This window comes from Electrona antarctica, assembly GCF_951216825.1.
Source record: "Electrona antarctica genome assembly, chromosome: 11".
Lineage (NCBI taxonomy): Eukaryota > Metazoa > Chordata > Actinopteri > Myctophiformes > Myctophidae > Electrona > Electrona antarctica.
In genome coordinates, this window is record NC_136792.1 from 46,073,780 (window position 1) to 46,101,748 (window position 27,969).

At 41.4% G+C, this 27,969-nt stretch overlaps 1 protein-coding gene across 1 annotated transcript; it reads left to right on the forward strand.

Moving 5' to 3' along the window:
- Positions 1-806: 806 nt before the first annotated feature.
- On the forward strand, positions 807-27,969 carry LOC306932930 (von Willebrand factor A domain-containing protein 5A-like; the record flags this gene model as incomplete). The annotated part of the gene is made up of 18 exons (XM_079514903.1): positions 807-858; positions 1,486-1,715; positions 2,351-2,573; positions 4,182-4,354; positions 6,096-6,273; positions 6,584-6,750; positions 7,455-7,543; positions 7,898-8,042; positions 8,276-8,355; positions 8,468-8,582; positions 8,760-8,918; positions 9,086-9,189; positions 9,277-9,500; positions 17,993-18,121; positions 18,341-18,406; positions 26,875-27,032; positions 27,176-27,299; positions 27,507-27,969. The coding sequence occupies 18 exons, from the start codon at positions 807-809 to the stop codon at positions 27,584-27,586; spliced, it is 2,496 nt and encodes an 831-aa protein (XP_079371029.1). The 3' UTR covers positions 27,587-27,969.

The following is a 27,969-nucleotide window of genomic DNA, read 5'->3' on the forward strand; positions in this document are numbered from 1 at the left end:
GCACTTACGGGCGCCTGCAATTTGAAACTGGCCCCTGTAAAGTCCTCCCACCCCCTCTTTTTTCTATACTGTACACGTTTACCCTTTTTTCTATCCGTGTATAGTATATGATGATTTCTTTTATTTTGCATAGAAGTGTATATCTGTATCATGTCTTTAAATGTTTTGATGAATTGAAAATGGAGGACCCTTATGTAAACAAGTGCTTTTTCTGGTGTTATCCTCTTAGCAGATACTTGAACTGTATCCATTCTACAAATTGTTAATCAATCACTTCTAAAGAACCTCTCAAAAACCTTATTACTGTTATAGGGGTCAGGTTTGATCCATCCGACAAAAAGTTTTTTCAAGTTTAAATCCTTTTGCAAATAGTCTCATGTCTTTTCATAATGGTAACTTAAAACAATATAAAACCATCCAGGTAAAGTGTGATATTCAGAACCTTGTATTTGAAACTTTGACTCTGGTAAATGTTTCCCCACAGTCACCATTTACACTTCAGTCTTATCTTTAGCTAAATAATTCACATGGGCATGGCTTTAATTATACATTGGCAAATCCCCAACATGTATGATACACATTTTTAGACCTGGATACATTTGCTTTGACATGTTAAGTAACCTGGCGTGTAGAACATGCACTACCTACACAGAAAATGCACTACCTACCTACACTCATACAGGCATGACTTTAACTGATTTATTAACAATTTAGCACTACATGTGTTAATTATCTCAAGAGAAATGTATTTTACTTTCAGATTTCAAGTGCTGTTGAAGCCATATAGGAACAGTGCAAGCAACACTATGGCAAACCGGGAAGGAGATTATGGACTGATCTATTGCAAGAATGAACCAGGTAAAACCTTCAAACTCTGTGTTCTTTATTGGGTTACAATCAATACATTCTAATGTTTTAAATCAAGACTGTGAGACTCTTAACTTAAATGTCAACTTGTTGTCAACTTAAATGTTGACAACATGGTTTGTTAAATAACTTCTAACCTATGTGTAATGGTGATCAGGGTTGAATCTTAGTGGTGCGTCTTCGACTTGAGCCCCAATATACTTGGAAAAACATATAAGGATTACATTTTTATGGAAGAAATTGTTCTAGAATGAATAAACATTGGTTCTTCTGCATAGCAACATTTATTTTTGTTTACATTTTTTGAATACAAATATGATGTTTTTCAGAAAGCTTTTGACGATTTCGAATTGGCATCAGGTCTAAATACTGTAGGTTAACAAGGTTCAAGAAGTTTTATTGTCATTCCATACAAATACAGAACGTAATTTGTTTACCCAGGTCCTCATCAGGCAAAAAGATAAAAGTACATAAAGGATTCATAAGGATTCTCTGAAAACGGGAATAAACCTCAAGCCTCAAACCTCAACTCGAGTTGACTAACTATAAGTGTGTAATAAGTGTGTAAGCTACAACATCTTTTCACGCTCTCCCACGTTCCCTCATTCCATTGTGCAGGGGATTACATCTATCATCCACGGTTAGTTCCTCTGAAAGGCATTAATGTGGAGGTTGAGGTGAGCGACCATGTTGCGACAGTGACCTCCATTCTGCAGTACGAGAACAACGAGAAGAGCCCCATAGAGGCCGTCTTTGTCTTCCCTCTTCCTGGCGATGCTGCTGTCTGTCATTTCAGTGCAAAGATTGGACAGACAGAGGTTGTGGCCGAGGTGAAGGAGAAACAGGAGGTGAGCTAACAATGGACATACTTGATAGCCTGGATTAGAAACCCCACCTACTTTCACGTGGCTTTGATTGTTATTGATCATTTACCATGTAATGGTTTTCACAAACTGGATTTTGGACTGGTTCCTTGAATGTATCCCCAACTGGATCAATATTTCAATCCTCAATCTAGATGTTCGTGGCCAAACACGGGTGCAGTGGCATTTGGGAGCATTTTATTTATTTGAACTCTGAAACGGAAAGCTGTGTGTTTTTGAACCAATCAGAACATTGCATCCCCTCAGGGTATGGGACCTTGGGACGTACTGTAGCTCCGCTACATGCGCGTCGCATGCGCTGAGTTTAATTTGTTTGTTTACAATTAAGTCGGAGATACGGGCAGCAAAACTTACAATGAGTAATACACTGTCTGGATGTCATCTTGAATGAGATTAAAAACAGAGTAGTTCTGTAATCAAAACCAGCTGTGTAATCCCAACGTGCAGCGATGGCATTCAAAATACACAAAGATGGAAATGTTCCCATTGTTTTGTCATAGATTGTTAGGTGTGCCCATATGACGACAACGAATATGCTCTAAAAGTGTGAAAACATTATTTTTCATTTCCCTACGTCTATAAATGTGTTTATTGCTCAGGCTCGAGAGGAGTATGATGACGCATTGAGCTCAGGCCAGCAGGCCTATCTATTGGAGGAGAGTGAGGAGAGCCCTGATGTATTCTCAATGACTGTGGGCAGTCTGCCTCCAGGAGAGAGTGCCTCCATCAGGCTGGTGTATGTTATTGAGCTGACTGTGGAGGCTGACGATGGGCTGAGATTCTGTCTGCCTGCTGTTCTCAACCCTCGCTACCAACCTCCAGGTAGGAAACAACCCCCGCTACCAACCTCAAGGTAGGAAACAACCCTCAATGTAGGAAACAACCCCCGCTACTAGGGATGCCACCGATTAATCGATTTTCCGATTAATCATCGGAGTCTCCGAAAATCAAAATATAGGCTAATAAGTAAGGCTGCATGATATATCGAACATGTACCTTCATCAGAGTGGAGAATATAAGTATAAATCAAGTTGAGCAAAGCCACTCTTCTCTGCCCCTCTCTCTAACGATCGCTTGTTAAGTGCCTGCCAGACAGACAATCAGATGAAATGAAGGCAGTTGTAGAGTAGAGTGTAGACTAGTGAACTGAACGTTTACCAACCTCAAGGTAGGAAACAACCCCCACTTCCAACCTCAAGGTAGGAAACAACCCCCACTACCAACCTCAACGTAGGAAACAACCAGCATATGATATTTGTCCTCTTAGCACTATACGTCCTTAACTAAATTAAATTGTTCATGGCACTTACTCTGACCTGTACGTTCTAAGTTGCTCAAGATGAAGGACGTCTTGATTACAATTTTTGCAGATCCCCCACACAAACATTTATGAATCTTTTGCTCTCCATTTGTACCTTACTCAACTTCCAAAGCACAAGTTACTATTTTCAAGGTGCAGCTGGTCCATTATGACCAGAGTCAACTTTGTTAATTAAATGTTCGATTATAGGGGGTACGGTGCCGCAGTCGGTAGCGCTGTTGCCTCACAGCTAGTCACCTCGTGTCACCAGGCTTTCCACCTCGGATGAAAGCCTGGTCTGGTCTCTAAATCGTCGCATCAAGGATTTTATTGAGTAGGCCCAAAAATTATTATCGCAGGGACTTATTTTGGGCAGTTCTTATTCTGGTTTTGGTTCCGACCTGATGACTACAAACCAGTGACTACAACATTATGTAAGATATCATCCGCTCCCGACCAGATCATAAACCAGAAAAGGAATATGCTTCCCAGGCTACATAGCTAGAAGGTCCTGGGTTCAATTCCCGTTAAGGGCGCTGTGGGAGTGTTCTCTCCAAGTACGCTGACAAAAAACATGCAGTAATCCTGGTCTCTAACTGGTCTCTTTTTTAGGGGGTCGTGAAGGTGGCCATGGAAGAAAAGAGACAATTTGCAGATGATAGCTGATAGGTAGTGTGTAATGGTACTGTAATTACATTTGTGACCAGATTTGACTGAGAGCCTGCCATTGCGCAAATTCCAGCTTTTCACCAGAGGAGAAAATATTTGTTTTCTTCCTTTTTTTCCTTTCAAAATGAGTTAATAGCACAGGCAGACTCTTCACATATTAGAGCATGTCTGAAATAAGTGTCAGAGCTGAAATCGACATGTAAATATGAAATAAATGCTTAAACATGTAGCTAGGTGTAATGTTAGAGACCACAGAAGTGAACCTTTCAAGCCTTTTTTCTCAACTCGCCGTTTTCTGCAAGATATTACTCTATAAGCCATATCTCCAAAACTGGTCGGTCAAACTGAACAACCAATATATCAATTTGAAGATATGATTCCCTGCTTTCATATGACATGAAAAAAAAACGAAAATTCAATGGCAGTCCCTCAGTCAAATTTTGTCACATTTACTCTCTCAGGTGGTGAAAGTGTCAGTGGATGGAGCAGTCAACAGCCTGTCTGTGTGGTCTACAAACCCTACAGTCTGTCCTTCTCTGCCCGAGTGACCTCTCCTCGGCCCATCTCTAAAGTAGAGTCCAACTGTTCCCTGGACCCTCTTCAGTACCTCAACACAGAGCAGACCCAGGCCACGGTAAGGCACACAGCCTCGAGCATTAACCATGCCATTGCCAAATTGTCCTGAATAAGACATTGAACTTCAATCGAGGCACACACAGCCTTGAGCAGTGGTGCCATGCTCGTAGAACGCAGTACCACGCTGTGGTACCAAAAGGATTGTGACGTGCATGCGCAGGAACGGAATGGTGCACGCTTGTGCACACTAGAACACGTCCCCCTAGATTCAAGAGAAGATGCACCTAACCTCGGCTTTCCAAGACGCACCAAGTACCCAGTGGTCTAGGTTTACTGGCGGTGGGCTCAGCCCCCTATTTTCACGGCGTGTCAAGTACCGTGCCAAATCAAATGGCTACTACTTTGCATAACAACATGTTTAACTGTTTACCTGAACCCACATACTCATACACGATAAGCAACACAGCACAGCAGTATGGCTCCAGTAGGCTACTGCTTATGTGGTGTTCTGAACGCAACAATATTGCCTCTTCCTCCATCAAAGAAGATGAATATCCAAAGCAAAAGTTTTAGTTTTTCTACTGCATCGCAGTAAAGAAGTTTGTCTGATTATTTTAAGTCTACTTTTGTGTTTGTGTGTCTAAAACTCTCATACACTATAAAATATATAGGCTTAGGCTATCAGCTGTTCTGTGTGCTTGCACACATGTAGGCGCGTGCGCGCGAGTGCACATGCGTGTGTGTACATGCGCGTGACGTGCAAAAAAAAAATCACCATTACACCACTGGCCTTGACTATTAACCATGCCATTGACGCATTGTCCTGAATAAGACATTGAACTTAATCAAAATCAACAAGCAAGTCAGTCAGTTTTTGAGTGGTGCAACCACTCCCTTACGGAGCTATATGTGTGGCTGGGTGGGTGGGTATGTCTGAGCACGAAAACAGCATGGTTGTTTTTCACCACCTGTGCATAACCTAACACACACACAAACTCACACGCACATTTTAACTGTATATATGATGATTTCGGGTGTGCCAGTACAGTGACAGTACAGTAGAGTAGAGGGTACAGTAGGGACCCCCACACGGTAACTCTGTCATTTCTCAACCGTTTCGGACGTGGGGCGGCTCGCCGGAACGGGCCGGCACCCTGGCCGCATTCCTGGGGGTCTGGATGTTCCGAGGCCCCCCCGGGGATTCCCCGCGGACCCCCACATGGTAACTCTCATTTCTCTACCGTTTCGGACGTGGGGCGGAACCGGGCCGGAACCGGGCCGGCACCCTGGCCGTGGTCCTGTGGGTCTGGAACTTCCGGGGACCCCCACACGGAGTTGCACCACTCACTTCACACGGGTGTGATTTTTTTACTTTCACTTGTTTGTTGTAAAGTAAAAGTAATGTTTTTCTTTGCATTGAAATCCCCATAGGGGGATTTTAGATCTCTTCATATAAGAACTGTGTTTGAAAAATGAAGCGTCCAAAAATCTTACGGCTAGGTGTGCTGTCATGCTCATTTCAGCACGGCTGGAGAGCCTATTTCAACAAATTGCTTGGTCAGAACAACTACCTGTATTAATATCAATATTTCATTCCACTTTTGTCTTTTTCCTCCTTTTTTGGGGCGACTCCTCTGAGTACCACCAGAGGGGGCTCAAGTACAAGTGGTTCATCTGAGCACATAACCTCAACCTGGATGCTGTAGTTCCAAATGTGATCCGTGTTCCCCCCACCCCCCCCCCCCCCCACCCCCCCCACACACACACACGTTTTGACATTGTCTTCTCTATAATCCCAGGTCCGCCTGGCTGGCAGTGGCATCTTACAGGGGACTTTTCTTTTCGCACCTTTTCGCAAAGAACGCCTGCAGAGCGATGGGCACAAGTTTGACAGAGACATTGAACTGTTGGTTTATTATAAAGACGCCCACCAGCCCGCTGCTATTGTAGAGGCAGGAAAGGATTCTGCCAAGCCTGGTAATCTCCATTTGTTTTTCTTTTCTTATTCTTTGTTTTGTAGTATATGTTGCTGTGATAAAAATCATTTTCAATTTCATTTTCGGGGAGCTTATTGCGTCACATAAAGAACATTTCAAATATAGGCGACATCCAACGATAAAGTTGTCTTGTCAGAAATCTTTAGAACTACAGTTCCTCCAGCGAAACTCGTGTACTTGGAAAATATCCAAAATAAATGAGACATTTAACACAATTAGTAAATTGGACTTGCCTGTTGATTTTAAAGGTGTCAATGTGTCTTATCCTCATCCCCTATCCTGTCTTCCAGGCTCTCTGATGGGTGACCCAGTGATCATGCTGAGCCTGTACCCCGAGTTCCCTGAAGCTGTGATGGCATCACTGGCTCCATGTGGGGAGTTCCTGTTTTTAGTGGATCGTTCAGGGAGCATGCAGACATCCTGTCACGGGGGAGAGGGTCGCATTGGCAGTGCCAGGGTACTGCTGCATGCTTGTTTGCTCCTTCTATTTTACAGTTGAAAATCTTCAGAGTTTTCTGAAAAAGCTATGTTTCTGTCAGTCGTTCTTCGATTTTTCAAAATTAGCAGACCTACAAGCTCGTAGCGCGCCACTCGGTGGCGCGCTATGAGCTTGTAGATCTGCTATTTTTCAATAGCTAAAGCATAACATAATGCCAACACCATAAGGGGTTCCCGCCCAAAATGGGTTGAGGAGAATATAGGCCTATTGCCTTTGACGATAAACAGTTTTATGTAGGGCTTGCTATGTAACCTGACTCTGCCAGATGGAAGATACGCTTGCTTTACTTGCTATGATGCCCCAGGTTCCAACACAAAACATTCAGTAATGTAAATTAATAGAGAAGTATAACAATATATTAATGACATAATGACATGAGTGTATTTATTAATTATTGTAATATCTGTTTGCACAAATAAATTATATTATTCGGTTTGGGATTAGAAATAGCCGAGCTGGGTGAACGGCAGTGGTATATTACACCATAGACAATACGAATCAACACAATAATTAATTTGTATCGTTTGCTTCATACAAGACGTGGTCACAGGATGAGGTTGTGTCACACAAGACAACTTCAAGCTGTCACAGTCAAAATGAATGAACACTTGAGGATGTTGCTGTGTTTGTATATGTTTCTATCCATCTATCAAAATGTGTAGGACACACTGCTACTGCTACTGAAAAGCTTGCCAATGGGCTGCTACTTCAACATATTTGGCTTTGGAAGTGACTATGACCACATCTTTCCGTGAGTTACAAACGCACTAATTATTCACACACACACACACACACACACACACACACACACACACACACACACACACACACACACACACACACACACACACACACACACACACACACACACACACACACACACACACACACACACACACACACACACACACACACACACACACACACACACAAACCTGTGTGAAGTGAGGGGCGCTCTTGTTATCATATCATTGTCATATTTGGCGGACATTTGACCAAATTTCTCCTTTCATTGTCAATGGCAAATAATAAAATAGTAAAAAATGGCAAATTAGTTTAAGGATAAAGATTTAGTTGTTTCCATACCCTCACTCTGTTATGGCAGTGCGAGTGTGGAGTACAGCCAGAGCACCATGGATAAAGCTTTGAAGAAGGTCAAGACTATGTCAGCTGATCTGGGCGGGACAGAAATCCTAAGTCCTCTCGAACACATCTACAAGCAGCCCTGCGTTCCCAATCAGCCCAGACAGGTAGCACGCAAACACACACCAGTGTTTCACCATGCGCACGCACGCACGCACGCATGCACGCACGCACGCACACGGTGCGAGCATGGGATACTGTCCTGTGATTTACCTGTGTGTGTGTGTGCGCGCGCGCGTGCATGTGATTATATGAGAAATTTGATGTCACACATACGTGAATATAATAAGTGAAGACAAATAAGTGTTATTTTATGAAGCTGTCCGTTTTGTCATCCCAGCTCTTTGTCTTTACTGACGGCGAGGTGTGTAATACCAAGGAAGTGCTCGATCTGGTGAGAAGTAATGCCAGTTCTCACAGGTGGGCCCACATAATCGCCTGTATGGACAAACAAGTTACAACTGACAAGTCTGCATTGTTGTGTTACACTACACACGGTACCGTATATTGATTCTATCCTATTCTACTGCAGGTGCTTCACTTTTGGGATTGGGGAGGGGGCCAGCTCTGCTCTCATCACTGGGATGGCCAAGCAGGGAGGAGGTCATGCCCAGTTCATCACTGGAACAGAAAGGTTGCAACCCAAAGTAAGATCTATAATCTGTGAGAGGTGCAGCCATATCCCGCTGGCATAGGAAAGACAAAATGTCACAAAGTATTCCAAATCAATAACAGCTCTCCACCGTGGCGTTATATTTACAGTATTGTGTGCACCGCTTTCTGCATCTTGTTTGAGGTCTGTCATTCTCATTCGTTTACAACAGGTGATGCAGTCACTTCGCTTTGCCCTGCAGCCAGCTGTGGTGGATATTTCTGTTTCATGGGACCTGCCAAAGGGAATGTCTGTCACGCCTCTGTCTCCGCCCATCACAACCCTTTTCCGGGGCCAGAGGTCGCTCATCTATGCCCAGCTCACTGGAGATGTAAGGGCAGTGTGTGTGTGTGTGTGTGTGTGTCTTACTATTGTAAGTACTTTTTATATTATTTTCTCATGTTCAAAGAAGTTGAGTTTACGTTGCAATTTGCACGGCAGAAACAATTCATAATGCAGTTGAATTTGAATCCAATGTCTCTCTCTCTTCCTCCCCAGGCTTCAGGGGTCAGTGAAGGCAGTGTGACAGTGAAGTACAGCCTGGCAGATCAACCTTCTCAGGATAAGCTTGGCTTCAGTCTCAAACCTACCAAGGACACTGGGTAAAGTATCCTTTACTCATCGAGCAGTGAGGCACAATAAGTGACCATTTAGTCCCAAAACAACCCTCTTTATTCTCCTGTGTGCAGACTGACAGTCCACAGGCTGGGCGCTCGGACCCTGATTCGCTCCCTGGAGCTGGAACAGAGAGACCAGCAAGGGCAGCAGGATGGAGCAGAGGAGAAGAAGAGGGTGGTGGAACTCAGCATCCAATCAGGAGTGAGCAGTGCCTTCACTGCTTTCATCGCCGTCAACAAAGGCAGTGGGGAGGCCGTACAAGGACCTCTGATACGCAGAGATATCCCAGTGTCAAGTAACTTAAGTAAGTACCGCTGGGGTCTGTGAAAACGTGACTGTTCCAGCATGAATACTACCTCAAACACAATTAAAATGTACTGTATGTATGGAGTAGTATTGGTAGTAGTTCAATTCAATTTTATTAAAGTGTCAAATCACAACAAGTTGTCTCAAGACACTTTTACATGTATTGTCGGAGACATAGAAAGAAGGGACAGGGAGGACATACAGGCAAATACAAGTAGTAGCAATAACAATAATAATGAATGGAATAGTGTAAGATAATATAATATAACAGTGTTTGTCAAGCTATTTAGTGTGTTTTGCAGTTTCCCTGCTTGAAAGGGATGGTACAGACCATAAGGAGATTTTAACTGGGTTTCACTCAAACAATGACCACACGGTTTCCTTCTTTACTTAGTTTTTGTAGTTGAGTACAGTTGTACATGCATGGGCATTGAGTAAGCAAGCAGGTGAAAAACCTTAAAGGGAAAATAAAAAACTAATGTAAGTGATGGAAATAAAATTCCGGCGACCCCAAGGATCGTATTAATGGATAAAAATAAATTATATCTATTCTGTAATGCTAATTAGAAAGGACTGTAAATATATATATCTTCAATAACCCAGCAGGGAGACCAAATACCGTGCTGTATTTACCTTAAAAATGAGTGAGTAGCCCTTTAAATCTTGAATGACAGTCACTCTACCATAAAAAATAGAAGGATACCTTAAAAACGAATTGGAGACAGACGAAATAAAGTTCTGAGAGGAAGTTTAAGGTTTTAACTGTAATTATTAGTAGGTAATAAAGTCAATTTACATAGAAAATGTGCTACATGGTTCAGATAATAATAATAATAGTACAATACATCACTATAATTTAGAGTATTCAATTGTTCCAATATGGATCCGAACTGCCCCTCTTCACAGCATCTTCCTGGCTTATACTGCATCTGACGTCAGTTGTTGATAAACGTTCATTGGCTGAATAGATAGTTCATTTCCGCAATATCCACGGTGGTGCTGGTTGTCGAGCACTCATTGGACCAGCACATGGATGATGAGACTGGTATCGTGACATCTTCCTTGGTTCCGTCATTGATGGCCATAGACCGGGAAAGCACAGAGGCTGGCGTTGCTATGGCAACCTGAAGATAACATTCTTTCCCTGCTAGCTGTGAACTCTTCGACAGAGAGAAATGGCCTGCTATCTACTTTCTCACTAGGCACCAAGGTCAAATACATGTCTCAAATCAAAATAGACCTCTCAGTATGGCAAGTTAACTTGACTGGGGAAAGTCTAATAGAGACAGTGAATCTGAACTTGGCGTCCGGAAACCCATAATATAAGTATGATAATAATATAAAGGATAATATAGGGCTGAGATGATTAGGCACGTGGATGGTGACATGACATAAATAGGATAAGGAGAACAACGCGGAGTAAACAGGCAGTAGGCTAAGAGTAAAATGATAAAAAGGGCAAGATGACCAAATATGACCTATATGGAACACGGTCTGGGCCCAAGTTCTATCTGAGTTGACCAACAGAATATGATGGAGTGGCCAACTTGACATGACGTGTAAACAACATGTCAGAATTTATCTATCAACTCCGCCCTTACCTTAAGTTGGGAAGGCTGCGTTCCCGATTGGAATGCACCCAAAACTGGGAGGGATGGTGATAAGATAGCTGTTTATATAACAAAGAAGCAAGTGTTCTCAAAACATAAAAACAAGTAAAAGAAAATAAGAAAATGGAAGGACAATGGGTGAAGGGGGAAGGGGGGGGGGGGGGAAACAACTGTACGAGAATGAGTGTGGTTGGTGCAAAATAAATATAATAATAATGAGTGAATCAGAGTAATTAAATAAAAATAAAATAACCATTAGAGGCATGGTGAAATAAAATTAACCTTAAAAGCATGGTGAGGTAGAAAACATAACCAATAATCAATAATTACTAATGAACTGAGGCTGGGTTTCCAGTACTCACTATCACTGGGAAATACAGTACTCAAGGCTGAGGTTCAGAGAGAACAAGAGAGTGCACTATGACCAGCATATCACTCACCTCGATCCTCTGAAACCCCGCCCTTCACGTCTACGCCAGTGATAGTGGTTCTGGAAATCCTGTGGGTAAGCCATAAAGAAAACAAAATATCAGAATTATACAGGGAAAAATATCAGGTGAGAATGAATAATAACAATGTAACTGGGTGTTAAAAAAAAAAAATACAATACTTGAGGGTTTACTGTGTAGTTTGGCAGGCAGAATTCCATATAGGAAAACTATAACACATGGGTGAGACAGGTTAAATCATATGGGCAAAAACATGACTAATAAATGATAAATTTAAACAAATATTTGCACCGGTTATAAATTGACTTTCACAAAAGTCATAAAAAGGTGTTCCTCGCAGAGGAAGAAAATCAGACAACCCTACACAAAAACACGTGACAGGTTAAGCCTCTCGATAAACTAGCAGATAGCACTTCATGGCTCCTAGCACTTAATGGCCAAAAATAGACGGTCAAATTGTCTCGTAGTTCACGAATCAGCAAAGTATACGGGATTGAAGAGATGGCTACCCTCAACGCTCATTCCCCCAGTGCTAACTGGTATGTCAGAGACATCGTACCCATAAATGGCAAAATAGGCATTAGTTGCCTATAGCCGGAAAAGATGAAATGGAGATAAATTTATAAAATAAATGCCGGTATGAAAGTGTTCAAATGAAAGAAATGAAAATGGGCTTCATAATCTCCCTCCTGTAGTTAAAAGAGAGGAGAATATACTTAAAAAATGAATGGAAAGAACAGTGTGATCTGTTCACTTTGGAAAATGGTGAAATGTTCCTTTAAGGGGGAAAATTCTAAAAGGGAGAATAACTAAGAGTTTATACTATTGAGGGTCACGGTCCAGATAAAATAAGTAAGAACTCTTTCTATTCTCGTGTCGACTCAAGGCAGGAAAGAAATCTTGGAAAGGAGGGGAAAAAAAATATATATAACCTAGACTGTAATACTCCAACAGTATGCCTACTGACTGCAGTAAAAGAGCTATGTCACAAAATATGAAGTTAGGAGAGGGATAGCAAAACTATAGATATAGAAAGCTGTACATACTTTCTGAAACATAAGTTGGAAATGATAGACAACCTATTGTGACCATACGTTAGCAGGTAAAAAAATGAAATTAACTAAATTGGACAAAATAAATGTAGTAATTAAAAAATAATAAATAGGGAGAATAAGTTCTGTCTTGAATGTTAAAACTTTTATGACTGAAAATAATTTATTTAATTCAAAAAGGGAGTATTCCACACATACACAGGGAGAGAGAGAAAGAGACAGACCCAGGCCCAGCGTTCTCCCCGTAAATCTCACCTGGAGGGAGGACAGACAGAGACAGACCGTTCTCACTGTGCATATCACTTATTGGAGGGAGAATAGAGAGAGACAGACATATGTCAGAGACATATGTCACTCACACTATGTATTTCACATATAGGAGGGAGGATAGACAGAAAGAGACTGTTCTCACACTGTGCATTTCACATGAGAGATATTACGCAGATAGACAGACCCAGGGCTGCTCTTTCAGGCAAAATAGGATACACTGAAATTTGTACCTAATGTTACATGTAATATTATGAAAAATATCCAGATGTAATCTTAAGGCAATGATAAAAAATTTAAATGCAGTAAAAACTGTAAAAATAACTATTCCTAATACACTTCTGAAGTTATAAAACAAGATGGCGTTCCCACAGCACACACACACACAGACTGGGAGGGAGAAATGCACGCACACTGAGACTGCACTGACATGCATTACAAAGTAAGCGCACGCTAACGGGAGTGGAATGGGAGACACAAAACAAATGTAGATAAGAAAAGCGTAAATTAAAACAGTCGGACAGGGAAAAAATCGCCTCAGCTGAGGAGGGGAACGAGATAAATGAATCATAATAATCATTAAACTATCTAGTAAAAAGCAAAAGCTACGCTATGCCACAGCGCTAAAAAAAATAATAAAAATAAGAATATAAAACAAAAAGGGAAAAAGGTGTGTTGAGGGGGAGAGGGAACAGACGTCATATCTGACGTGGCCATGATAGCTCCGTCACATATGAGTCTGCTTTTATTTACTAAAGACGTAAATAATTTCTATGATGTACAGTAGGGTACTATATGCAGCACATTTTCTCTGTAAATTGATTCCTACCTTATATCGTTGTTCACGTCGAAGGAGTCAAGATGGAGAGCAGCTCTTCAAACGAGGCAACACAAAAATGTCTAATTAAAAAAGAATTATGATGGGTAAAAAAAAAATGGGGAAAAAAAAGAACTGTAAATTTGGAAAACACTGATTCTTTTTCCTGTCCCCCTGTCTAGTGATTAACACTTGCAGGGTTCTGACTCCGGCTCGATCGACCAATTGATGGAAATAAAATTCCGGCGACCCCAAGGATCGTATTAATGGATAAAAATAAATTATATCTATTCTGTAATGCTAATTAGAAAGGACTGTAAATATATATATCTTCAATAACCCAGCAGGGAGACCAAATACGTGCTGTATTTACCTTAAAAATGAGTGAGTAGCCCTTTAAATCTTGAATGACAGTCACTCTACCATAAAAAATAGAAGGATACCTTAAAAACGAATTGGAGACAGACGAAATAAAGTTCTGAGAGGAAGTTTAAGGTTTTAACTGTAATTTTTAGTAGGTAATAAAGTCAATTTACATAGAAAATGTGCTACATGGTTCAGATAATAATAATAATAGTACAATACATCACTATAATTTAGAGTATTCAATTGTTCCAATATGGATCCGAACTGCCCCTCTTCACAGCATCTTCCTGGCTTATACTGCATCTGACGTCAGTTGTTGATAAACGTTCATTGGCTGAATAGATAGTTCATTTCCGCAATATCCACGGTGGTGCTGGTTGTCGAGCACTCATTGGACCAGCACATGGATGATGAGACTGGTATCGTGACATCTTCCTTGGTTCCGTCATTGATGGCCATAGACCGGGAAAGCACAGAGGCTGGCGTTGCTATGGCAACCTGAAGATAACATTCTTTCCCTGCTAGCTGTGAACTCTTCGACAGAGAGAAATGGCCTGCTATCTACTTTCTCACTAGGCACCAAGGTCAAATACATGTCTCAAATCAAAATAGACCTCTCAGTATGGCAAGTTAACTTGACTGGGGAAAGTCTAATAGAGACAGTGAATCTGAACTTGGCGTCCGGAAACCCATAATATAAGTATGATAATAATATAGGGCTGAGATGATTAGGCACGTGGATGGTGACATGACATAAATAGGATAAGGAGAACAACCCGGAGTAAACAGGCAGTAGGCTAAGAGTAAAATGATAAAAAGGGCAAGAAGACCAAATATGACCTATATGGAACACGGTCTGGGCCCAAGTTCTATCTGAGTTGACCAACAGAATATGATGGAGTGGCCAACTTGACATGACGTGTAAACAACATGTCAGAATGTATCTATCAGTAAGTATAATGCACATTAAATCAATACACATACTTTTCATATCTGTTTTAAACACCTGTAAATATCATTCTTACTTAGTGTCTCTTTATCAATTCATTTTAAATCAATTTTACTCAATTCGTTTTTAAGTTTTTAAACATAATAATCTCATGAAATGTAAATTCAATAAACTGAATTAATTAGTATCATTGAAACGTTTTCATCAATCAATAATCAATTTAAATGTATTTTAAATCAAATAATCATGTTCATTGTTCATGTCCAATTGGCCATCATGTTTCCTTTGACTTCCAGTCATCACAGACAACAACAAACAATAACAAGTGTCCCAATAGTGTCCATGAACTGGCATGCAACCGGCATGATCTGTAAACAAATAAACAGTTCTGTCTCACCGGCTGTCTCTCCAACTTTTACATGGCTGCACCGTTCTGCTCTGATGTTTCAGTGTGTGTTGCTCCTGATTGGATCCACACTGTTGTTCCTCATGGAGGTTTGTGTAGGATTCCTCTTTCTTCCTCTCTTCCTGTGTTTGGCCAACGCCCTACTCTCAGGTGCAGTGAATGCACTGACGCTGATTAGTCAGGCAATTGGGTGACAATCAGCTGAGTGTCAGTAGGTGCGGTTCCATTAAGCCTTTGCGAAAAAAGGAAGCGTATGTTCATTAAGTCGAAAAAAGAAAAGCGAATTGTCGGTGTTTCCATTAAACTGATAAAATGCGCATATGCAATAAGTTCATGAAATGTGCAGTAGGTTGCACTGTTTTGCCAGTTAAGTGAGGCTCATGTAAAGTAGTCCTAATCGATGTTCACACCATTGATTTGATGCGCTGTATGTATGCTGTATGCTGTATGTATCTCAGTTTAACGGACGGGACCCCATATACTGCGCTGTAATCTGATCCCTGGTCAGCGGCTGACCGACCGTCTGCTGCTTTCACAGTATTGACGACACCTACAGTCAAAGAACGTACAAAGAACGATTTGTTGTGTAATGCTTGTCTTAATATATTCGGGGCACATGTAGCCTATATGTCACGGGACTCGATTGGAGCATACTGGTCGTTTATACTGTAAATTGATTGATTGCAGCTGCAAACAGTTGTGAATAACTTGTTTCATCGGCTATATAGCCTATAGCCTACACGTTTAGGTTCACTCCACTGCACCGTTCACTCCACTGCCTCCCCATCGTTGTTTTATTTTATTTCCCAACTGTTCAAAAGCGATATAATGCGAGTTCAATGCTTTCTAATTAAAAACCTTTTCCGCAAGTGTTTCCATACACTATTTGCGCATTTCCCTTTTTTCGAAAAAGCCTAAATCCGCAACCTCCAAGCGAAAAAGTGTTTTTGCGAAAAATGGAGACTTATTCGCATGTTGATGTGTTTCCATCCAGGAGATTTTGCGCAAGAGCCTTAATGCGCAAAGAAACGGCTTTATGGAAACGCACCTAGTGGCAATGAGTGTCAGTCCAGATTTTAACCCTTTGCTCTCCATTTCTCCAAGTTGACTTCACAGTGTTGTCAGATAATATATTATATATAATGTATTAGTAGTAGGCCAAGTAAGTTTTATTTCGGCCCATACCAGAGACCACATGTACGTACATGGACAAATTAAAAACCCACTAATTACTAGTGGCACCAAAAAGGTAAAGGCTGAAGCCAAGGCTTATATTGACTACAATTTTTAAACATAACTCAGGTTAAACAGAACAAAGTTGGCAGACATTGATTTCACAAAAAAACAAAGAAACTGAAATCATCAGACCATCGATATTGGAGGAAGAGTCTAAGCCAGGCTTAGATTTTGCCTACACTTTGGAGAGTAACAAATGTTTTAGAGCAAAACAAAATACCTACAGTAACTTCATCTAAAAAGACTGGCCGACAGAAAAAAAGGATACGTTTTTATAGAGAAGATATGTTTATAGGCTTTATACCATGTGGCTTTTGAAGTATACAAGGATAACATGACTGATGCCTCACAACCATACTCTTTGGCTAATTATGGGGTGAAGTCTGTTACTGTAGGTGGAACACCAGAGACCTACTGTACCAAAGTGACCTGCTGAAGTTTTGTGCCCTAAGCCCTAAGGGAGGAAACGCACAACGCAGCATTATCATATTATCGCTTTCTTGTTGTATACAGTTACTGCTTGCATGATGATCATGGCTTTGTTGTACTGTAGACTGTTGCACTGCACTGTGTATTCTTTCTGTTAAATCTTAATTTGTACAGAACCTTTACCTCAGCAATGAAAGTTACGGTTTATCAACTAAATAAATACTAAATGTTATTAGGCACTGTTCCTATGGTTAGCGTTAATTGTAGTTAAGGTTAGTGTTAAGGTATCGTTAAAGGGATAGTTCAGATTTTTTGAACTTAAGTTGTATGAAATACTTGCCATTAATATAGTGGTTGCAACTGTATTAATTGATTGCCCGAGTCCTGTGGTGGGAGTTCTGCTCTGGTTTTGGTGAAATATCAAGTAGTTCCGGTCATTTTGTGGGGGGCACTGGGGGCCACGCAGTAAAAGTAAATTAATCCACAAAACTAACGTAATTTGTATTGTTGACCTATTTCTAAAATATTAGTGCAACTTCCGTTCTTTTTTTTACCCCTCTATCACACAGAACTATGTTTTTTGTGTCCATATCACTACGCCCAAAAAATTGTTCCATGTGATAGAGGGGTCAAAGTTGAACGAAAGTCGCGCTAATATTTTAGAAATAGGTCAACAATACAAATTACGTTCGTTTTGTGGATTCATTTACTTTTACTGCGTGGCCCCAGTGCCCCCCACAAAATGACCGGAACTACTTAATATTGACCAAAACCAGAGCAGAACTCCCACCATGGGACTCGGGCAATCAATGAATACAGTTGCAACCACTATATTAATGGCAAGTATTTCATACAACTTAAGTTCAAAAAATCTGAACTATCCCTTTAATACATTTAAAGGAGCATTCAGTGATTTGGGTGACCACCCAGTCCAGGGAAGGAGAATGATGGCTGGCCCAAACCTAGCTTGCCTACCATGTATCATGATTGCAATGGTTCTCTGTTGGGCACCAATGAAGCTGTATGACTGTAAGTAGAAAGTCCGTAATTCAAGCTACATTCTACATTATCATCATCATCATCATCATCATGCAATACTATTTAAGAGTTTTCTCATGGCACAATCATCATACAGTTGATATGAAATTAGCTGGATACGCATACCAGTCAGGCCGGCGTCTTGGTGCTGTAATGTCAATTCTTTAGATTGTAATAATACATGTTGAGTTTTTTTGTAATCATTTATAGACATTCGTAAATGCCTAAATAGGCACACGGATAGCCAAGAAGTGGACTGTGGTGGTGAAGATGAAGGTACAGTAACATCATTTAGTTGTCCGATCTCAGACTGTCACTGACAAAATGCCCTCTCAGAACCTCACCTTCACTTTAACCCATTCAGGCCTTGAAATAAAAAAAACATTCGCTCTGAAAGAATATATATATATATTCAAAGATTTGTGCCGCATCTTTTTCACGATTTTTCAAAAATAGCAGACCTACAAGCTCGTAGCGCGCCACTCGGTGGCGCGCTATGAGCTTGTAGATCTGCTATTTTTCAATAGCTAAAGTATAACATAATTCTCAGTTAAAACACCAAAAGGGGTCCCCGCCCAGAATGGGTTAAGCACATCAAACCCATGACTCATGTCTAAATAATTATAATGTAGGCCTAACCATTACCTTTGCTAACCTGATGCCTAAATACATTTTTTTTTAAATCCATAAACGTAACCAAAATCCCCTTCTGAGAATGAAACCTTGGGTAGAATCATTAACACTAAGTGTAAATCATCATTACGTCATCATCATTGAGACCTAACACATTAACATGGGCTTTTAACCATTTCTCAACTACAGTATAATCATTTAATTGCCCGAGGTGCCGTAGAGGGTATGCACATGCTTAAAGTGAATGGCACATCGAGTGGCAAATCGAGTGGCAAAGCAACATGCAAAGTGAGTTTAACATTGTTTAATGCAATCAGATAGGACTTTTCTGTTTGGATGTATGGGCTGTCAAGGCCAGAAAGTAGTTTTTTGCCACTCAGTGAGTCAGTAGGCATTCCTGCATAACTTCCGGGTTTGATGATGATGTCACACGCATACCCTCTATATCAGATGAATGATTGGATGGTAGGCCTTGTAGTCGGAGCACTTGAAATATTCACTTTGTATATTTTTCCTTCCAAGGTGAAGAATTGAAAACATACTATACAGTAGTTGTAGATCTTTGTGGGGCTTTTCCTTCATGATTCAGTTCTTGATGGTCAATTGAGACAAAAGTGACATGGTTAAAAATAGATGTGTGTTTGTAATATAGTGGTTCTAATGTTGCATTGTGTATAGAGAATATCAACATTATCACACTGGTTCTCTTCTGTAATAAAACAAAGTCTGCCATTCTAGACAACACCCATATAGTAGTAGCCCCATTATAATAAAACCTGTAATTGTTCCTCAATACCCTTAATTTAGTAAGCCATTAATGTGACAAATTCCCCTTTAACATTATTCATTCTGGCTTGAGTATTGAGTATTCGACCATAAGTTGAATTCCATTCTTCTGTCTTGTTCCCCGTTCTCTTGGGGTCACCAAACTGTGCTTTGGTGACCCCATGTGGTAGAAGTGTTGCATAGCCAGTCTTCACCTGCCTCTGCAATTAATATCCACTCAGTGATATTAGTATCGTTGTAAGAGCCATGAATTGGTTTGGTTATGTTGATTATACACAGTGGTGAGCTGTGGATTTTTTAACTAAGGGGGCTATAATTTATGACGTCACGTGCACGTGCACGCGCGCGCACGTGCACGCGCGTGCACGCGCGCGGGCATGTGCACATAGCCACTCAGCTCAGTGCTAGTTGAAATACTGTATTCAACATGTGATTATTAATGTATTTATATTTCTTATTATTTTGTTGCATTGTTAATTTGTTGTTTTTATTTTTGTTTCAATTAATCAATTATTTTATTTTCCTTTACATAGACTCACCCACACATAAGTACTTAAAATAATCAGACAACTTTACTTCATCTTTACTTCAATGACTTTACTTTACTGATGCATTATTGTTGTCATTGCATTTCTCCAATGGCTGATCTTTTGCAGATGCTTGTATCTTTTCTGCCGCCTTGTGACTCTGTGTCTCTTTGTGTAGTCCTATTTTCTTCCGAAGATTTTTCATCAGGTAGATTCTGTCCTTTCCACTGGGTGTAACGTTGTAGCTACTCCATTGGTCTGACAAATGTGCCCCCTTGGCCTTGTGGACGGATAAACCTGGAACAGAAGAGCATGGCTTGCACCCCAATTTCCCATCTTTACAGTCAAGCCAGGGGTGTTCCTCCTTCTTCTTAGCCCACTTCTCATCTGTCCATAAATCGGGGAATGGTGAAGATGAAGAAGAATCAGTGGTGGATGAGGAAGTCTTGTCAGGAGTACAGCCACTATCTCCCAGCTATAAAATGAACAAAGTAAAAAAGAACACATTAGAAACAATTACAACAGGTTAGAGACAAGAGAGACCAATTGTCTTTCATTGTGAGAGGAATGTAAACACATTCAACCACACAGAGCTGTTCCCCATCCCCCACATTTGAGTGAGCCCTGAATTGGTCATTGAGACACATTCAAACACATTCCATGACTGGTTTAACAGGTTTAATTTAAATGAACAGTAGGCTAAATGAAAAGCAAACACATTTATTTGCACTTAATTGCAGTGGTGTACAGTAAGACGTGTTGAGAGCTTGTAGATTTGCTATTTTAACATTTTAGTACTTTGGTACATTAAGTACGTTTTGATACCAATACTTTTGTACTTTTACTCAAGTAACATTTTGAACACAGGCCATTAACTCCCAAATATAAAAAAGGTAAACAGGGTCCCGAAAGGGGCTAGCCATTAACCTGTAACAAAGTATTTCTACATTGCAGTATTGATACTTTTACTTAATAATTAATAACAGAACATGTAACACTAGTGCATAGTCACATTTGTAATGATTATATGCCAAATTTAAGAAAAATAAAAATAGTAGCCCCATCTGATAATAAATAACATATGATTTAACAGTTACTTGCCTCAGTGATGGCTTCCACAGACGGTTGAACAACTGATAATCTTCTTTGAGCTTTGAAAGTTTTCCTCCCCTCCAGCGGTGGTGCGGTTTTCGGATCTTCTACCACAGCCGTTTTGTTTCCCAACAACAGCTGAGACTGAGCGTCCACATGCACGGGTTTTGTAGGCGTCGGCGTCGCAACAAAACACAGTTTCCTCTGGAATCCTGTCTTGTTGTGAGAACACAATGTGCTTTGCATAACATTGCTTTCTCACTTACGTCCTCAACCTGGCCATTGTTGTGTTAATGTTGACGGCTCGCGGCCGGGTGACGGTGAGTGCTCGCGCGTGCATGTGGAGCTCGTGCATGTGGAGCACGCGCGAGCCCCCAGCCTGGGAACTAAGGGGTCGACGACCCCCCGTAGCACCCCCTTCAGCTCATCCCTGATTATACATTGGTCAAGGAATGAGTAGGCTGTCACTGGTGTTGATGTGGATGATTGACGGGCATAGGGGCGGACCCAAGGTTACCTTTAACATCACCTGTTCACCTGCTGTGGACACAGAGAGAGAGGGGGTGTGTGGGACGCCATACCTTTTGTTGACCGCTTTATTTTGCTTTCTTTTATTTACGTTGATCGCTGTGGTTACTTTACTTTATGTTTGAGCACCCTTTGAGTTACATTGCTTTAATAAAACCCCTTAAACACATTGTTTTGGACCCAGCGAATTCCTTTTGTTTGTGGAGCGGAGCGCGTCTGACAACCTGGCCCATCCCATCGCCTCTCAGCGACTTTAAGGACCTTTTCTCATGTAGTCGCTTTACATTGTCAACAAAAGTCGGCATTGTCAACGGAGGCATTAAACAGCAGAAGTTCGGATCAAATGGACAAGAATTGAAGAAAGACGGTCGGAGACAAGGACGGGGGATCACGGCTCGTCGGCTCTGCATGGCCGCTGCTGACAACAAACATTCCGATTTCCGTGAGTCACGGTCAAAGTCAACCACGAAAGTCAGGTAGTAGCCTAACCTACCTGATCACGAAACGGGTTGAGTTGACGCTCATGAGTAAAGTTTGATGAATCCTCTCGTAGCTGTCAAAGGAATCCGCCGTCTATTCAAATCCGCTTGTCTGTCAAACTGCTGTGCTGTTGGTGTGCGAATATTGCCGAATACTGATGAATGATGTTCTGTGGATAGGTTTCCTTTCAATTCAATGTGTGCAATGTGGATGTGTTAAATTGCACGAATAGCTTTGAAATTAAGAGGAAAATGAGTCAAATAAATACTGGGGAAGTTACCAGTTCTCAGTCAGAAATGGAACGTGGAAAACGAGAAATTATGCTCACGGCCAAGGCCGCGCTGAACAAAATTGACAGACTTGAACGGGAGCGCCACCTTTCTGTCAATACAATGAAATCACTAATACCACAAATAAAAAAAAATATGGAAAAAAGGGGAAATGTTTTGAGGGTGAAATCTTTGTTGGTTACTCTGGACGAACATTACGCAAATGCCACAATGTCTCACAATACATTATTGCCTTTATTGCCTGATGACGAGGAAAAGGAAAAACAAGATGAATGGTTTTACAGCATTGCAAAATACAGCAATTCATTTAAATGTGATGTGGAAAAGTGGTTGACTGAACCAAAGGAAACAGAACCTGTTGACACTGGTGCGCAAATTCAATTGGTTACAAATGAAACGAGTTCACTTTTGGGATTTGAAACTGACATGATTAACGAAAATGTGGCCACTCCCCCAGTAGGCCAAATGGAGGACCCTCATTCAATAACGCAAGCTGCATCAATAATGACGCATGACATACAAGATGATGTACATCCAAATGACAGTGTGTCAAATGTGGGAAGGAAATCCATAATGCAAAACTCTGATACAGGAGGGAAATCTACCACTTCTAGGGTTTCTTCCGAATGTCTGATTGTTCAAGCTGACTTGGCAGCATTGCAGGTCAAACACAAATTTTTAAAAGATAAACATGAACTTGAAGCTGAGGAGGAAAGGTTGCGCAAGAGAAAGGAGCAACTGAAAATGGACGAGGACATTGCAGCACAAATGGCAAAACTAAACGCGCTACAATCTCAAAGTGTCATAAGTGGGAGGTCCTCAAAAATAAAACATGTGGATGGAATGAATTCAGATGTGGAAAAAACACAAAGGAAAATGCAAACCCTCAATGCAAATCCATTCACACCAAAAATGTCACACAATCATGTGGACACAGGAACAAGGCCTAAAGACAAAAATAACACTCAATCCATTCATTCACAATCACAGCCTCTGTCAGTTATGCACCAGGTCCAGGAACATATGCCACGCCCAGTCCAACAAATCCCCCATGGAAATACACCAATGCTACATGTTTTCAATAATTCCAATACTAATCATCCGGATAATACAAATACTCATTCTGGAAATCCAAATGTTAATTCTGGAAATGAAAATGCAAATAACTGTCAAAATGAGATGCTTGGCATTATGAGAAAGCAAAATGAAATAACCACACTGTTGATACAGCAACAATGCCTCTCCTCTTTGCCAAAGAGAGAGGTACCGATCTTTAATGGGGATCCATTAAAGTATCATGCTTTTGTTAAGGCTTTTGAGAATGGAGTTGAGAATAATACTCAAAATGACAGTGATCGTCTATATTATCTGGAGCAGCAGACAAAGGGTCTTCCCCGGGAACTTGTCAGGAGCTGCCAGCACCTGGACCCTGTGAGGGGGTATGCTAAAGCCAAGGCCCTGTTAAGAGAGGAGTTTGGAAACGAGCAGAAAATTGCATCTGCATACATGGACAAAGCTCTTTCATGGCCGCCCATTAAAATCGAAGATGTAAAAGCCCTTCAAGAGTACAGTCTTTTCCTTAGAGGCTGCTGTAATGCCATGGAGGAGGTGCAATATTTACACGAGCTAGACATGCCTGCAAATATGCTGACCATTATAAGAAAGTTGCCATACAAACACCGGGACATGTGGAGAAATGTAGCCTGTGAACTGCAGGAAAGGCACAAACGTAGAGCTACATTTATGGACATCACTGATTTTATTGGGAAACAAGTGAGAATCTTAACCGACCCAATATTTGGAAACATACAGGATGCTCCGTCACTAACTACCACTAAAGGTGTGAGCAAATATACTTCACAACCTCATTCTGGAATGAGAGGAACCAGCTATGCAACTACCATGACCCCTGTGGAACCCATGTCTCGGCGTGAAGTTGAAGAGATGGAACATGTTCAAATAATGAAGACATGTCTTTGCTGTGGAGAAGAACATGTGTTGGATTCGTGCCCCCAGTTGGGAAAAAGACCTCACCAAGAGAAGATGGATTTCTTGAGAGAAAACGGTGTCTGTTTTGGCTGTCTGTGTATAGGACATTTAAACCGATTTTGTAGAAAACGGATGAGCTGTGAAACCTGTGGTCTTAAACATCCAACAATACTTCACATAACTTTAACGGAACTGGACAAAGAGTCTGACCAAGCTGAAAGGAGGTCAGGGCTATCAGTGGACGGCACAGTAGTATCGAGTGGCCTTACTGGGGCTGGCGACAATGACTGCAAGCTGCCTATTGTTCCAGTGCAGGTTAAGTCCAAGAAGGGGAGCAAGACTGTTAACACCTATGCTTTCTTGGACCCAGGAAGCTCTGCAGTATTCTGTACTGAAGCCCTAATGCACAAACTTGACCTCACAGGGAGGAAGACAAATATTCTCTTGAAGACAATGGGCCAAGAGAAAGTTGTTTCTAGTCACATCATATCAGGGCTGGAAGTCTCTGCCTTGAATGAGAAGCACTTCTGTGAACTGCCCAAGGCTTACACACAGGTGTGCATGCCTGTCCACAAAAGGAACATTCCAATACAGAAGGATCTTCAGAGATGGCCTCATTTAAATCGTGTTCATCTGCCTGAGATTGATGCTGACATCGAGCTGTTGATAGGAACAAATGTTCCTGAGGCTTTAGAACCGCTGCATGTCATTCGCAGTGTTAATAATGGTCCTTATGCCATCAGGACCAGACTGGGCTGGACTGTGAATGGACCACTGAGAGGAGGCAGCGAGAATGCAAATGATCGTCAACAGCCAGAGTTTTCTGTGAACAGGGCGTCTGTCATGAACTTGGACGAACTGTGGCAGCCTCAGTTTAAGACAGATTTCCCAGAACGTAACAGTGATGAACAACTTGGCATCTCAAGAGAAGATCATATATTTATGAAACCGCTCAATGGCCAGTATCAGACCGGCTCACCATTGAGGAGAAGGGACATCACCATCCCGCAAATTAAGGTCATTACTGCCACCAAGCCGAGTCGCATGGATGTCTCGTGGAGGAAAGAGCTACACATGGATCCAGATGAAACACATCAACCACTATCGGATGACCCTGAGGTCAAGAAGGCTGTTGTGGTCAATGCTATACAGACCAAGGAGGAGGTTGGTGCACTGACTCACGTGATCCCATACTGGGAATCTTGGACACGTACGGTAAAGTCTGTAGCTTGGATTTTAAGATTCATGACCTGGCTCTTGTCTCTTTGTGAGAAACAAGACATAAAAGTGGACCTTGAACAGTCTGACTTGGACGTGGACCAAAATAGATGTTCAATAGAAAATAATATGGAGACCTTTGAGAAAGAGAAAGTTTCAAGTTGCTTGCCAGGGGATGATCTTGAGAAGGCAGAACTGGAAATCGTGGAGTTCACCCTACTGACGAGGATTCCAGAGGACTTCTCAAAACCGCACAAAGGCAAAGGTGTGAAGGGGGTAATTAGTCACATCTCCCTACCACCCTTACGAATGGAAAATAATGAACAGATCCCTGGAACTGCCAATAACCAAGATCTGCTTAATTCAGGAGGCAGAGGAGGACGAATGTTTGGACTATTCCAGGACCTGTTGAATTCAGGTTGAATATGATTACAATTACTTGGATTGCTTTCATCTTGACTGGGTTTGACTTTTGACATTGACTTTACAATGACTCTGAAAATGACTTTGTGCAGGAACATCTGGCCTCATGAACAATGACTCGTTTTTGGCTGAAGAGATCATGTGAGAAAAAGTTTGGGAATTGGATTAGTTACTTCATGCCTCCTATCATGTATTTTATGTAATTATTATGTAATAACCTAATAATTAGGGGCTGGCGTGTAAGAGCCATGAATTGGTTTGGTTATGTTGATTATACATTGGTCAAGGAATGAGTAGGCTGTCACTGGTGTTGATGTGGATGATTGACGGGCATAGGGGCGGACCCAAGGTTACCTTTAACATCACCTGTTCACCTGCTGTGGACACAGAGAGAGAGGGGGTGTGTGGGACGCCATACCTTTTGTTGACCGCTTTATTTTGCTTTCTTTTATTTACGTTGATCGCTGTGGTTACTTTACTTTATGTTTGAGCACCCTTTGAGTTACATTGCTTTAATAAAACCCCTTAAACACATTGTTTTGGACCCAGCGAATTCCTTTTGTTTGTGGAGCGGAGCGCGTCTGACAACCTGGCCCATCCCATCGCCTCTCAGCGACTTTAAGGACCTTTTCTCATGTAGTCGCTTTACAATCGTTACGCAAGGCTAAGCTTGTCCGCCTCAGTTACAGTATGATGCATTAATCATCGTGTTCAGGTTCCGGTACCCATAGGGAACGGAACACTATTTGAGCACTAACATCAACAGGTTTGCCCTCAGCTCCTGAAGAACCCCCTCAGCCCAGGCTGCCACCCATAGACCCCTTGCTCCAGGTGATCACCCTCCAGAAGGCTACTGGTTTCTGGACCCTAGTTCCAGAGCTGACTGCTGTGCTTGGGAAGACTCATGAGGAGTTCAAAAAGTCTAAGCCTCTAACAGTAAGTACGAGCCACATGTTTCTGTTACATTGGGAGATTTGTGCAAGTACATTTCGCTCAATTTGATCAGTGTTCTTTGTTAATTTGTTCTCTATTATGTTGTCGGCATATCCTGTCACCATCTGCATGTCATGGTATTTCAGGTGACAGAGGAAGTTTGGGCCACGATATTGGCTCTAATCTGGCTCCATGGCTTCAAGATGGACATCCAGGATGAGTGGCAGCTTCTGGCTATGAAGGCAGTGTCCTGGGTTCGTGCTCAGAAAGGTAATGGCCCCAAAATGTGCGACACTATGACAGTTTCTTGCTGATCTGTGCATTCTGTTTGGATGATTCCCCTGGAACAGGGAACATACAAAGAATGGAATGGCCATGGAAGGCCAAGAGTTGAAGCTGTACTGCGAATTTTGCTAAATGATGATGAAAAACAGCTGGGCATAACATTATGTTATCTAACGTGTTCCTGTTTTCCAGTGGGCTGCGTGGCTGAGTGTGTGGAAGCTGGAAATGCCTTGTTGGGCTGCAAGGTGCAGAAAGATGACCTGGGGCTGTGATGAGAGGTTCATCCCATCCACCTGCCACTACCAGTGGGGTCGCAACCTGCCATTTTCTGGGCTATACCTTGAATACCTCTTATCTTCCTGTAATTGGGTGACATTAACAGGATTTACAGCAGTTAATACATTTCTAATATTGTGCTCGTCTTACACTGTGGTTTAGGAGCCGATTCTCTACCAAATTAATATAACCTTTTTTTTTAAAACTGCATTCTCACGAACGATTTGTGTACTGATCCTGTTCTTTACACCATGCTGTGAATCGTTATATTACAAATAATACATTGTACTATAATAAAACATTGGGCATAACCAAAAAGATCAACCTTATAAGAAATAGAACTTTTATTAAATAAATAAATATTTTTGATTGAAATGTC